Source organism: Pan paniscus, chromosome 15 (genome assembly GCF_029289425.2).
Source record: "Pan paniscus chromosome 15, NHGRI_mPanPan1-v2.0_pri, whole genome shotgun sequence".
Taxonomy (NCBI): domain Eukaryota; kingdom Metazoa; phylum Chordata; class Mammalia; order Primates; family Hominidae; genus Pan; species Pan paniscus.
Genome location: NC_073264.2, coordinates 28,626,841 through 28,640,766, shown reverse-complemented (window position 1 = coordinate 28,640,766; position 13,926 = coordinate 28,626,841). Strand labels below are relative to the sequence as shown.

Sequence of the window (13,926 nt, the reverse complement as noted above, 5' to 3'; positions counted from 1 at the left end):
GGGCTTAGATGTTGCCACTCCAACCTAACAACAAGTAAAAACCGAACAGACCGAAAAATTAAGAACACTTTTTGGTTGCCTAAGAGCAGTGAGGACACAGGGCAAATTGCTGCCCTCAAGATGGAAGTGATAGACAAGTGAATAGAGGGAAGAATGGCTTACTGGGGCAGAAACCACCATGGGGACCAGTGCCATAGTGGGTTAGCAAAATATGTACTGTAGTTGATCCATTGTTGGAGGCTCAGTGTGGATAAGTCTGACAGTTAAAAACTCTAGATGAATCCAGTCATTGAGGGTCTCCCACAACAGTGTGAGATTTACCTCTAGGAGTTCAACCAGGTTTCCAGAGTGAATATTGGAGAAAAATCTCCTGGTGCTACCAGCAGGGGGAGGGATAAATGAGCGATACTGAAGTACACCAGAACACTCTGTTCTTAGAAAGGCCTGCCCTCAGGAGAAACTAGTCTACCTCATCCTAACCTGTTGGGGTATTATCAGAGTCTAATTGATCTGGAGGAAGGGAAAGACCCAACTCCAGCCCACTCTAGCTATCCTGCCCTTGCTGAGAAAGATGAAAAAAAACAAAACAAAATGGGGAAACACGTGTGAAGTTCATAGTTCTGAGGCTCAGGCTCACTACAAGACTGAGACTATAGGATTATGAAATGCTTCCACTCCCCCGACACCTTACTGTCACAGTACTAAGAGCCTACTGATAGCATTTCCTTTTACCCAGTACATCATGTCTCACAATCAAGAAAAAATTACGAGGCACATTGAAAGGCAAAACATGACAATTTGAAGATACAGAGCCAGAATCAGAATCAGACATGATAGGAATGTTGGGATTATAACACCAGGAATTTAAAACAACTATGATTGATATGCCAAGTGCTATAATGGATAAAACAGACAGCATACAAAACCAGATAAGAAATGTCAGAAGAGAGGTGGAAATCCAAAGAAAATACCAAAAAGAAGTGATAGAGATTAAAACAAACAAAAAACACTGTAGTAGAAATGAAGAATGTCGTTGATGAACTTATCAGTAGACTGAACATGGCTGAAGGCAAAATCTTTGAGCTTGAGAATTTAGCAATAGAAACCTTGGAAACTAAAAAGAAAGAGAACACAGGCTGAATAAGATGGAGTGGAGTATTCAAAGACTGTGGGTTACATATATTTATTTACAAGTAAAATGAATGATAGCAATGATACAAAGGACAGTGTAAAGGAATTAGGATTATTAGGTTATTATTAGGCACATGCACTACCTAAGAAGGGATACAGTGTTATTTCAAAGTGGACTTTGATTCATTGGAAATGTATATTGAAAACTCTAGGACAACCATTTTAAAAAGTATTTAAATAAGTATAACTGATATGCTAAGAAAGGAAAAAAATTAAATCATATAAAATGTTCAATTAAAGTCAAGAAAGACAGAAAAAGAGTCAAAGAAAAAATAGAATAAAGAACAAGGGCAGCAAATAAAAAATGAGTAAACAAATATACTAGTTATTAATCTAACTGTATCAATAGTCAGTTGGAACTGATTATTTTCAATTTCCTAAATGTACCTATTAAAAGACAGAGATTGTCAAAATAGATCTGAAAATAATACTCAACTATAAGTTGTCTACAGATGAACCTCACTTTAAATATAAGGGCACATATATTTTGAAAGTAAATCAGTGGAGAAAAATAAACCATACAAACACTTATCAAAAGAAAGCAGGAGTAGCTATATTATTCTGAATAGTGCAGACTTCAAAGCAAGAAAAATTATTGTGGATAGAAAAGGCATTATATAATGAGAAAGGAATCAATTATCTAGAAAGACATAACAATCCTTAATATGTAGACAATGAAAAAAAGCATCAAACTATGTGAGGCAAAAACTAACAAAACTGTGAGAAGAAAGAAATGAATCCACTATCACAGTTGGGGACTTTGACACCCCACTATCAAAAATGAGCAAATCCAGCAGGCAGAAAATAAGTGATGACATAGTTGAACAAAACACCAACAATCAACTGGGTAAAATCAGCATCTACATACTATCCAGCAACAGCAGGATTCACATTCTTCTCAAGTTCTTATGAAACACTCCCTCAAAAAGGCCACATTATGAGCAACAATACACACATAAAAAAATTTAAAAGAATATGTTGGCTCTCAGACTCCAAAGAATCAAACTAAAAATCATTTAAAGAAGGATTACCGGAAAATCTCAAAATATATGTTGATAAAACAACACAATTTTAATAACACATGGATCAAAGTAAAAAAACAGAAATAAAACATATTTTGAAATAAATAAAGAATGAAAACACAACTTATCAAAATCTGTGGAATGCAACAAAAGCAATGCTTAGAAGAAAATTTATGTCATTGAATGCATATATTAGAAAAGAATAAAAATATAAAATTAGTAAACTAAGTTTATACCTTACAAACTAGGAGAGTAAGATCAAATTAAATCCAAAGTAAGCGAAAGAAAAGAAATAATAAGAATTAGAGCAGAAACTGGTAAAATTTATGAAGGGGATCAATAGAGAAAATTAACAAAATCAAAAGTTGGTTCTCGAAAAGATCAATAAAATCAACAGGGAGCTAAAAAATACATGATTATTTCAATAGATGCAGAAAAAGCATATAACAAAATTCATCACCCATTTATGATTTAAAAACCCACTTCTCTAAGTACACGAGGGATAGAGGGAAACCTTCTCAATAGGGTAAACTATTTATACAGAAAATCTACACCTAACATCATATTTAATGGTGAGAAACTAGAAACTTTCCCACTAAAATCAGAATAGGGCAAGTATGTCCTTTCTCATGACTCATTTTCAATATTGTACTGGAAGTACTAGCCAATGCAATAAGATAAGAAAAAGAAATAAAAGGTATACACATTGCAAAAAAAGCAGTAAAACTGTATTTGCATGCAGATGACATGATTGTCTATGTAGAAAATCCAGAAGAATCAACAAAAAAAATTCTAGAACTAAGTAATTATAGCAAGTTTGCAGAATACAAGATGAACATATAAAAGTGAATCACTTTCCAGCTGGGTGTGATGGCTCACACCTGTAATCCCAGCACTTTGGGAGGCAGAGGCAGGTGGCTCACTTGAGGCCAAGAGTTCGAGACCAGCCTGACCAACATAGTAAAACCCTGTCTCTACTAAAAATACAAAAATTAGCCAATTGTGGTGGCACCTACCTGTAATTTCAGCTATTTTGGGTGGCTGAGGCACAAGAATTGCTTGAACCTGAGAAGAGGAGGTTGCAGTGAGCTGAGATCTTCCACTGCACTCCAGCCTGGGCAAATAAAAAATGGCCAATCACTTTCCTATATACCAGTAATTTTAAAAAAGTGGAATAGGAAATTAAAAACACAACATCATATTCATAAACACTTCAAAAAATAAAATTCCTATGTATAAATCTAACAAAATATATACAAGATCTATATAGGGAAAACTACAAAATTATAACAAATGAAATTTTACAAAACTATATAAATAGAGGGAGCTTCCATTTTCATGGATAAGAAGACTCAATATTATCAAAATGTCAGTTTTGTTCCAAATTCATCTATAGATTCAATGCAATCCCAATAAAAATGCCAGTGAGTTATTTTGTAGATAATGATAAACTGATTCTAAAGTTTATATAGAGGGGCATAAAACATAGAATAGCCAACACAATATTGAAAAAGAATAACACAGTTAGAATACTTACACTACCCAACTTCAAGGCTTACAACAAAACTAAATTAATCAAGGTAATGTGGTATTGATAAAATAATACACAAATACATAAATGGAACAAAATACAGAGCCCAGGAGTCCACCACCATAAATATAGTCAACTGATATTTTATAACAGTGCAAAGCAATAAAATGGAACAAAAATTGTTTTATCAAGAAAAGGCACTTTGGGAGGCCAAGGTGGGCAGATCACGAGGTCAGGAGATTGAGACCATCCTGGCTAACATGGTGAGACCCCGTCTCTACTAAAAATTCAAAAAATTAACCAGGCATGTTGGCGGGCACCTGTAGTCCCAGCTACTTGGGAGACTGAAGCAGGAGAATGGCGTGAACCTGGGAGGCAGAGCTTGCAGTGAGCCGAGATAGCACCACTGCACTCACACTCCAGCCTGGGTGACAGTGCGAGACTCCATCTCAAAAAAAAAAAAAAGAAAGAAAAGAAAAGAAAAAAAGAAAAGGTGCTGAACATCCACACATAAACAAACAAATTTAGACACAGGCCTTACATCTTTCACAAAAAACTAACTCAAAACGGACCATAGACCTAAATGTAATATGCAAAACTTTAAAACTCCTAGAAGATAACATGGGAGAAAATGAAGATGACCTTGGGTATAATAATGACTTTTCAGATACAACATCAAAGGGACAAACCAAGAAAGAAATATTTGAGAAGTTTGGCTTTATTAAAATTTAGAATTTTTGCACTGTGAAAGACAATGTGCAGAGAAAGTAAAGACAAGCCACAGACAGAGGAAAATATTTGTAGTAGATGCATCTAATATAGGAATGTCATCCAAAATATACAAAGAACCCTAAAAATTTAACAATTAGAAAATTAACAGCCCAATTACAAAATGGGCAAAATACTTAGACACCTCACCAAAGAAGATACACAGATGGAAAATGTGTATATAAAAGCATGTTCCACATCATTTGTCATCAGGGAAATACAAATTAAAACAACAATGAAACACCACTGCACACCTATTAGAATGGCCAAAATCTGAAATACTAACAGCATGAAATACTGGAAAGGATGTAGACAATAGGAACTCAAATTATTTGTTGATGGGAATGTGCAAACTGGTGTAACCACTTTGAAATACAACTGTCAGGTGTGTACAAAACAAAACACTCTCTTACCATACAATCAAGCAATTGTTCTTGATATTATCCTAAAGGAGTTAAAAACATAATGTTTACACAAAAACCTCAACATATATATTTGTAGAAGTTGTATTCATAATTGCTAAAGTTTGGAAATAACCAACATGTCCTTCAGTGAGCAAGTGGGTAAATAAACTTTGGTAATTGCAGACAATGGGATATTATTCAACACCAAAAAAAATTAACGTCCAAGATATGAAAAGATATAGGGGAAAAATTTGGTGCATATTACTAAGGAAGCTAACCTGAAAGTCTATATACTGCATATTCCAATTATGTAACATTCTGAAAAAGACAAAAAATATGAAGACAGTAATTAAGATCAGTGGATGCCAGGGGTTGAGAGGAGGGAGGGAGGGATGAACAGACAGAACACGAAGGATTTTAGGGCAGTGAAAATACTCTTTATGATATTATAATGATGAATACATGTCATTATACATTTCTCCAAACCCATAGAATGTAAAATACCAAGAATGAAACCCAATGTAAATTATGAACCTTGAGTGACAATGATGTGTAAATCTAGGTTCGTTCATTGTAACAAATCTACCACTCTGGTGGTGGATATTGATAACAGGAAAATGAATGCATGTGGAGGGGCAAAGGATTTATGGAAAATCTGTACACCTTTCTCTTAATTATGCTGTGAAATTAAAACTGCTCTAAAATTAGAATTTAAAAATATGTGATATGCACTGGTCAAAGAGCACCACCTATTTTAACTCATTTAACTCAATTTCTTGCAAAGAAATCAAAAATTTTTTAGATGGAGAGTATATAGTGGCATATATTTTACAGAGATTAAGATTAAATTTCTTAGGAATATCAAATACCAAAACTATGTTATTTAATAAATTTTTAGAAACTATGGATTTAATTATGGCTCTACCCTTTATGTAAAAGGTGGCAGCCATTTCCAAATATGGATTGTTTACTCAACCATATTTACTAAGTGAATTCTGTATTCTATGTTTTATATTAGATCTCGGGACTCAACAATAAAGCAGACCAGTATGGCTCTATCTTCATGAAGACCATACACAATAATTCAGGACTCATAGAAGTCGATGAGCAGAACACAGAAGACTCAACCTGAAGAAATTCCGTATACATGCTACTCCTGTGTTAGTGTTTTAAATAATTTATATAAAAGGGCAGAAACCTAGAAATTCATATCAGAATCTATCTATATATCACCTGTAGTTTTTAAATATAATCATGGGTATGTTTTATATGTATATTATTATTTTGTATTATAGTTTTAGCCATCAAACTTTTAAAGAATTTAACTTACAATTACATTTCATTATATTTTACAGAATTTTCCTTACAGTTATATTCCAGGCTTGTCATGTGAAAGCCTCTTTTACAAGAAATATTATATTAATATTATCATCTTCAAAATGTTGCTTTCTTTATTTTCCACTAAATTCTTAGTGTTTTTGTCCTTACCTTCAAAAATATCAGAATAGCGTGTTGAGTAATAAGACCACATTTATATCTCAAAATTTCTAATATTTAACTGAGTCTTAATCATAATAACATTTTCTATAATTTAAAGCTTAACACTATTGACTGCATAATTCATGGCTAATTTTGTGACATAGCTTTTTTTATCTACACTTATTTCTCCATTGGGCCACGGAATCAAGAAAGAGGACACCATCAGGTGGTGCCGCTTCCTGAGCCAGGAGAACTGGCACATAGATCTGATTTGCCATCTACTAGGAATCCCATTAGCAATATTTTTTTCATAGCCTTGTCTCTAACACCTCAACAAAAAGAGTTTAAAATGTGCAAAACATAATAATGTGGATATTTAATTAATCATAGTTTGCATATATTAAATTGTTCTTGCCAAATCTTTAGAATTTTAGAACTGTGATCTGAGTATCTTAGATTAGAAAAATATTTGTGTGGGAGAAATATAATCCTATATTTCACCACACAGATCAGAGTCACGTTAGGTATTTGAAATATTTTAGTACATACAGTGCTTTCAGGAAGAAGAAAAAGCCTATGCCCCCAAGCAAATTTATTTTAATAAGATATATTTAATTAGAGAAACTCCTCCAAGGATGCTCTATAAATAACATGGGATAAGATAGATACAGTAAATTGAAGTAGTTTGACTCGATAATAGAAAAGCAAATATTTTCTTAGTAAAAGTTAAAGATGATATTGTACTGGGTTGAAAGTCCAAGAAAATTATATTATTACTCCCTATCAAATCTAAAATGTGATTTGTGTTTTTCCCTATCTCAATAACTATTTTTGGCCCTTTAATTAATCAGGTCAAAACTACACATAATATCCAAGTCATGTAACTGGATTATTTAGTATTTTTTTAGTTTATATATGTGTTTGATTTAAAATACACAGAGGAGGAATAATAGACTTTTTTCTTTTAGGGCCTCAGATTTTAACTCTCAATTTGGAAGAACTTGTCAGAACATCTATTTCCACTGAAGGTCACAACTTTAAATTTGATTATTACCAAAGGAAATCTACTGATAAACTGACAGCTTAAGCCTGTGATTTTCATTCAGTTACCTCATTTCTATTGATTGTTCTTTGAAAAGACCTTCACATCTGCATTACAATTTTGCTCTCACACTAATATGTAACCACTTTTGGCTGCTTCCAAGAAAAGTTAAGAGCTTGCCAAGAAAGAGTTTATGAAATTTAATTTTGAAAATAGTGTTCTTAATGTAACAGTGTTTTAAACGCTGACTCCATTTTACTAGACATATTGACATCTACTTATTCAACTTACTGACCTTGACAGAGCTATAAATTATAGTGAGGAATACTATCAGAATTATGGCCAGAATTTTTGGCCTTCTCTTTACGTTTTCAAATAGAAGAATTGTAATGCTCATTCTGAAAATATTCTCATCTGGACTATTTTGCTTCAGTCCCTTAATCTGCAAAATGTAATTATTTTTCTAGTTGGTTAATGCATGCTTTGATTTCAAGGAAAGCATGACACTAGACACTTGTAAAATTATAATCATGTTTGTAGTTTTGACATAACTTAATTAACAGTCTCTCACACATGATACTAGGTGTCAAATGCCTCCCATATGTTTTCTGCTCACACCCTGAACCAGCTATCCAAATGAATAGATTTAATGAGTTACACTTGGTTATGACAGAAAACTAAGTAAAACATAATAAAAAAAACTCCTCAACCAAGGATTAAAATGATCAGAATAATTTTGTGTAATTCTGAATTATAAATATTTTTCTGGAAGCATGAAGTTTTACTAACACAGCTACTTAGTAAAACTGGAATAAATATTATGTATTAAATACTCAGATCATTTTTTATACAACTGAATAACAATATCTTGCCATTTTTAGATAAGTTTCAAAGTGAAAATGTACTTTTAGGGTTTGGTTTTACAACACTTTTTTCTTGTGTTAATTTTAAATATTCACCCTTTGAACATATGTGTTTATTCAACTTACAAGAATTAGTGAAAAATTCAGGATATGTTCCTATCTAATCATGTACAAATGTTTTTTTACAAAAATTAAAGCTTTAAAAATATTTTATTTTACCTACTAGATATTTTGTAGGCAATATTTAATATATATTTATTGTTTGCATAGCCAAAGGAAGAAAAATCAAGTAGTTGTGTTTGTTATTTATGGTATATAAATAGTTAAATAATAAGAATATATTCACAATGATTTTATGTACAATCAAATTACACTGTCTAAAAATGTAACTAAGAATCTATAAGAGCTTTCTAGTTAGAACTGCTTCCCATCTGAATGTTTTGCTATAATTGTGATAAATGACCAACTAGAGCAAAAGTTCAAAAATAGAACTTAAATTTAATTAGCCAATGAAAGGTCTAAGTCCTGTCATCATATTTCATGACTACAGTCAGTTCCTAATTTATTGTATAGTTATGGGAAGAAGCCCATATAAAACTTTACTCATATAAAACTAATCTGCAATATTTTAAGGGACATTCAATGTGTCCTGTAGTTAGTGCTTTTTATTTTAAAAAAAGCAAGATAAAATTTGCTGACATGCTTGTAACACAAACCCTTGATGATGCTGCTTAATTCATGAGCCTCAAATCCATTTATTCCATTTCTAGCCAGTAAACTTTTAGTTTTAGTTTCACATGGCATTTAGGACAAAGTCCAAAGGCTTTAAGATGGCAATAAATCTCCACATTACCTGGTCCCAGTGTCACCTCCCACCACTCTGAAATGTGCATGCTAGGTACCTGCAATATTAAAATGCCTGAAGTTCTCACACACACCTGGTTCTTTCTTACTCCGTTGCCAGATTTCTCATGGTGTTCCTTCACTGAGACTCTCCTTGGCTTGGTTAAATTCATGTTATTAATTTGTGGTCATGCACTAAGACTGAGCTAAAAATCACCTGGGATAAGCCATCTCTAATACTCTAAACTGGATTAATCTAACTGGTCTCATCTTCTTGCCAGCCCCAGAACCTAGGCATACTTGTAGTATGGCATTATAATTTATTTTTCTATTTACAGCACACCAAGAATAGAGTAATAAAGTAAAGGCTGATTAAATTAAATATCTAACACTTTTAAAACATTAATTTGTATTATCTATTATAGGATGTTTCCAATAGATCAATATTCTCACCAGACTACAGATTACTTTATATATGTATATAACTTATTGATATAATTTACAATCAAATATATAAATACTATTAAAATGATTTTGGCTGAATTAATGAAATATTAAATGTTAGGGAAGCCTAGTAGCGAAATAACAACTGTGAGTGCAGACTTTCACTTGGAAATCTTTGATATCTAAGGCAAAAATGATAATGCCATGGACTTCATATCAATATTTATTGAAAGAAGATACATACCAATAGTGCTAATCAGAATTGCTCAGGAAAACTGAAACCACTCTATACCTTTCACACAGAAAAGATTTTGCTGAAGGAGTTAGATGCTCCCAAAAGTGTTGGAGAGCCAGAAATATGAAGATCAGAAAGGTAGATCCAGCTAATTATGATCAAACTAGATAGTTGGGGAATCACAGGAAAACCACCAGTAAGATCAAAGATGCCTGCATAACTAAGGCAGCTCTCTTCAATAAACTCCTCTAGTATGCTTGTTTATCAAGGCCCATGAGCATGTGTGCCACTGCTGGAGGTACATTAATATGGCTCCGCTTCTTTTCTGCCTTCCAAATCCTAAATGATACCTGGCAGAATCTAACCTAGAGTCTCGCTAGCAAGCATTCTGAAAACATAATGTCCAATCTTTCATTCCTTGTGATATTGCAGAGTACAAAAGAGAAGAAAGTACTGCTGCACTGTCAAAGGCAACCAGGCGCATTCCACCAGCTTGACTATAAGCATCCCTATTGCTCTTTCTATCCAAAATTACATCCCAATTAACAATCACAACTTCATTATTCTTGGCTATCAAAATGCAACCATTTTAAACAAGAGCAGACTTGCTTACCCTTGACAATCCTAAAATGGAATCCTATCCACTTCTAAGTGATATTTTTCCTCTTTTATTTCAATTCTAATTCCTTCATGTGATCCAAAAATTTAAAAGTTAAAATTTCAAGTTAAATGATCTGAACAAACTTTATACAAAATAGTAAGTAAAGGCATGAGTAGAAATTATACCTGTTATTGGATTCAAGTGTGTGTGTGCATATATGTATATGTGTATTAATAGCTATATGTGTGTGTATATATATGTGTATGTTTAAATATATGTATATACATTTAGCACAGCTACTATAAATGCTCATTTCTGCAAATGATCAATAGGCTAGACTTGGTATTTGTAAGTCCTCCTTTCACTAATCATATTTTACTTTGTCGTCGATGGGTTGCATTTTTTACCTGTTGGACGTAAACCTTCCATTCTAAAGGGACAAACATATTAGTGACTCTGCCTGTTTTGGGTAACTGCAGTTGTCCCTTAAAATTTACCATTGGCCATGGAATTGCTAAGAGGCATAAGAGACTGTCTTGGATTTTAAATATAGCCTTTCTTAGTTTCATCGTTTACCAGCAATTCCTTTAAAATGTTATTAGTGTCTTAAAAGGAAATAGGTGCACACTTGGAATAGGCAAGTTTTATTTACAAAGCTGCCTGTTTACAAAGGTGTGGGTGGTGGAAAGCACAATGGACAGTGCATAACCAGTGGTTCTGTTGCAACTGAGCTGTTGAAATGCTCATGCCTAAAAGGACAATGCAATGAAGTAAATATGAAACAGCAAAGGTTTTATGTAATGACCTGTCTTCAGGGAAGCAGTGACCTTCAGTGCAGGTGAATATTTAGCATGAAGCAACCTTAAAGGGAGAGCCCTGGAATACAAATATCCTGACTTCACTCTCTCCTTCAGGTCTTTTGCCAGGACTCCTCCATTAGCTGAAACCAACAAGAAAGCAGAGATTTTTTTATATCATTTATGCAAGTTAGCATCCCAGGAAAAAACTGAGTGGAGGTGGTGAAAAATAGATCAGGAGGGGAAAATGAAGATATGTTCTAAAATAACTAAGGTTAATCACTCATGTCATTACAGGAGTACTGAATTATATTGAACATCCCTATTGGTTCAATGGCATAAAGAATTGGGTGGTAGTCTTAGCAAGTAGACTGATGAAAATGTTGGTTATTTTAGTGAAAACATTATTTGAATATGAATATTTTTAAACCAACAGAATTTAATTAGCTGGAGTTGGGAAGCAATATTTTGTGACTGGGTCAATAGAATCAATAGGTAGAAAAACACTCCCACATTTATCCTTGCTTCCTGGACTCATGTTTTCCAGGTATAGTGGGGGGGAGGGGGGGAAAACCATTTATTGGTTGCAGGCTCAAAGAATATATGGCATTTTGTAGGATATCCCTCCACTTTTAGTAAGCATTTTAATAAAGTCTTAACAGAGCAATCCACCATTCTGTGGGGTCAGCAATTTCTGCCTGAAAAGGTATATGGTGGTAAAATATCTAAACCTTAGAGACTTCCATTTCAATTGCGTTGCTAATTTTTCTATAAAATTCCTAGCTTTCTTGGTAGTAATATTGTAAGGGGTACCATGATTTTCTGCCTATATTTCAGACAAAGTTTTATAGAAAACATTGAACATATTTCTTTAAAATGTATGCAATGAAACAAGAAATTTACTAGGAACTAAGTTCTCCATAAAAATAATACAAATATGGTGGAACGTCTAGTTAATACTGCAGGCCGGTGAATCATCTGTCCATGCATGTGTGTGCTGGCAAGATAAAAATTCAGTGATTTTAGTTTTAGGGTATCTACTCAAATTCTTACCGTGAGATCAATTGGTCTCAGACTGAGCACACTATTTCTCAGTTCTATCTATAGCATGCTGGTTTCTGTGTAGAATACTACAGAATATCTCACTGAGAGAAACTTGTCATTGCACAGTGGTTTATGAGTGACTAGCTCAAGAACTTATCAGTCCCCACAGCTTGCCGAGATGGAAAAGTTTCCTTTAGATCATAAACATGCCTTAATACAAGTATGCTGTTTCCTGTCCTGTATAACTAAATAAAATGAATGTAATAAAACTATATATATATTTTGCCACATTAGTATGTATCATTAAAGGTGGGCAATAGATTGGATCAAATTTAATTTATACTAATTAATCTTAGTACTCTAAGATGAAATAAAACCTCAAGATGTACAGAAATTACTCCGAACAGCTAAACTTTGGTAATGGTTAATATTCTAAAATATCCTCTCACTCTTTTTATTAGAGGAAAGTGAAAACAAATGCCTTTCTCATTTGTCTTATTCCTTTGTAAGTATTCTCTGGAAGTAAAGTGTCTATTGGCAAAAAGATTAGTGGCAAATAATTTTAAAAATTAAATAGTTTATTAATTATTACAGCAGAATTAGAAAATGTGTTATATACAACTTTCAACATATATTATGCCCATATGATATCTAACATGAATAATATTAAATATTTGATTTGAACAATTAAGTCAAGTGTATCATAGTGCAAACAGCACCAACATTTTTAAAAGTAAACATTAAGCCAATCAAAATATTTGTTATTCATTATAGCCACAGTTATTAAATTGAACCAAATTGGGTTAATTATTAACACACACCTTGGTGAAATCTAGTGTAGCAATATTAATTTACCTTCTTTAACTAGATAGGGAAAAAGCCACGCAGGCCCAAATCTCTGGTTGTTTTCATGTTTGTTACATTTATCTCACTAAAAGCAGAAAAGATTAAGACAATTTCTAGATAAGAGGAAATACCCATATCCATGATTTAGTTATAGTTCAAATAACTACTGGTAGACTGCCGTGCTCACTATGTATTCACAGCAGTTACAAACACACCAAAAAAAGCAAGCAAGAGAGAGAGAAAAGAAGAAGGAAAAAATGAAGGAAGGAAGGAAGGAAGGGAGGGAGGGAGGGAGGCAGGCAAGCAGACAGACTTCATAAAGAGATTAAATCCATAATCAATAAGTAGCTATGAGTATAATAAAAAGTTGCAAACATTAAGGAAGTTAGTAGAAATCTGAAATTAAAAAGAAGAGGTCAGCTTCTGGCAGAAGACAAGCAGTTAAACACATGACTTTACTCCTGCTTCTTACTGATACTCTAATAAAATACAGTACAGATGTAAAGTGCAAAATCCAAAGGGTAAAAGCAAAAGAAAGATTAAAATAGTCAAGAAAGGTTGTCTTTTTCTTTTTGTTGGCCTTTGGCCTTTGGAAAGACTGAAAACAGGCATATGGGAAGTTACTGACTTTGCAAAACAAGGAACCTCTTATAATACTTGAGAATTTCTAGATGGGCATAAATTGATAAGAGGTAAATAAATATTTTTACAGAATTCCAGAGACGCTCAGGAAGTGCAGGAACCAGGAACTATAGAAAGTGGTAATGAGCTGTGAAGTTAAAATTTGAATTTTGAGTAATATGTGTAAAACAGTTA

At 33.1% G+C, this 13,926-nt stretch overlaps 1 protein-coding gene across 2 annotated transcripts in view; it reads left to right on the top strand.

The window, feature by feature from the left end:
* LOC130540817 (uncharacterized) overlaps positions 1-6,250 on the top strand; it is a 366,197-nt gene extending 359,947 nt beyond the window's left edge. For both annotated transcript variants that reach the window (XR_010109743.1, XM_057299822.2), the window contains exon 3: positions 5,935-6,250. Coding sequence is in view for 1 of the 2 variants with exons in the window: in XM_057299822.2 (XP_057155805.1) it covers positions 5,935-6,048 (114 nt within the window). In the remaining variant the exon portion in view is untranslated. The remainder of the gene's footprint in view (positions 1-5,934) is intronic.
* The last annotated feature ends 7,676 nt before the right edge of the window (positions 6,251-13,926 follow it).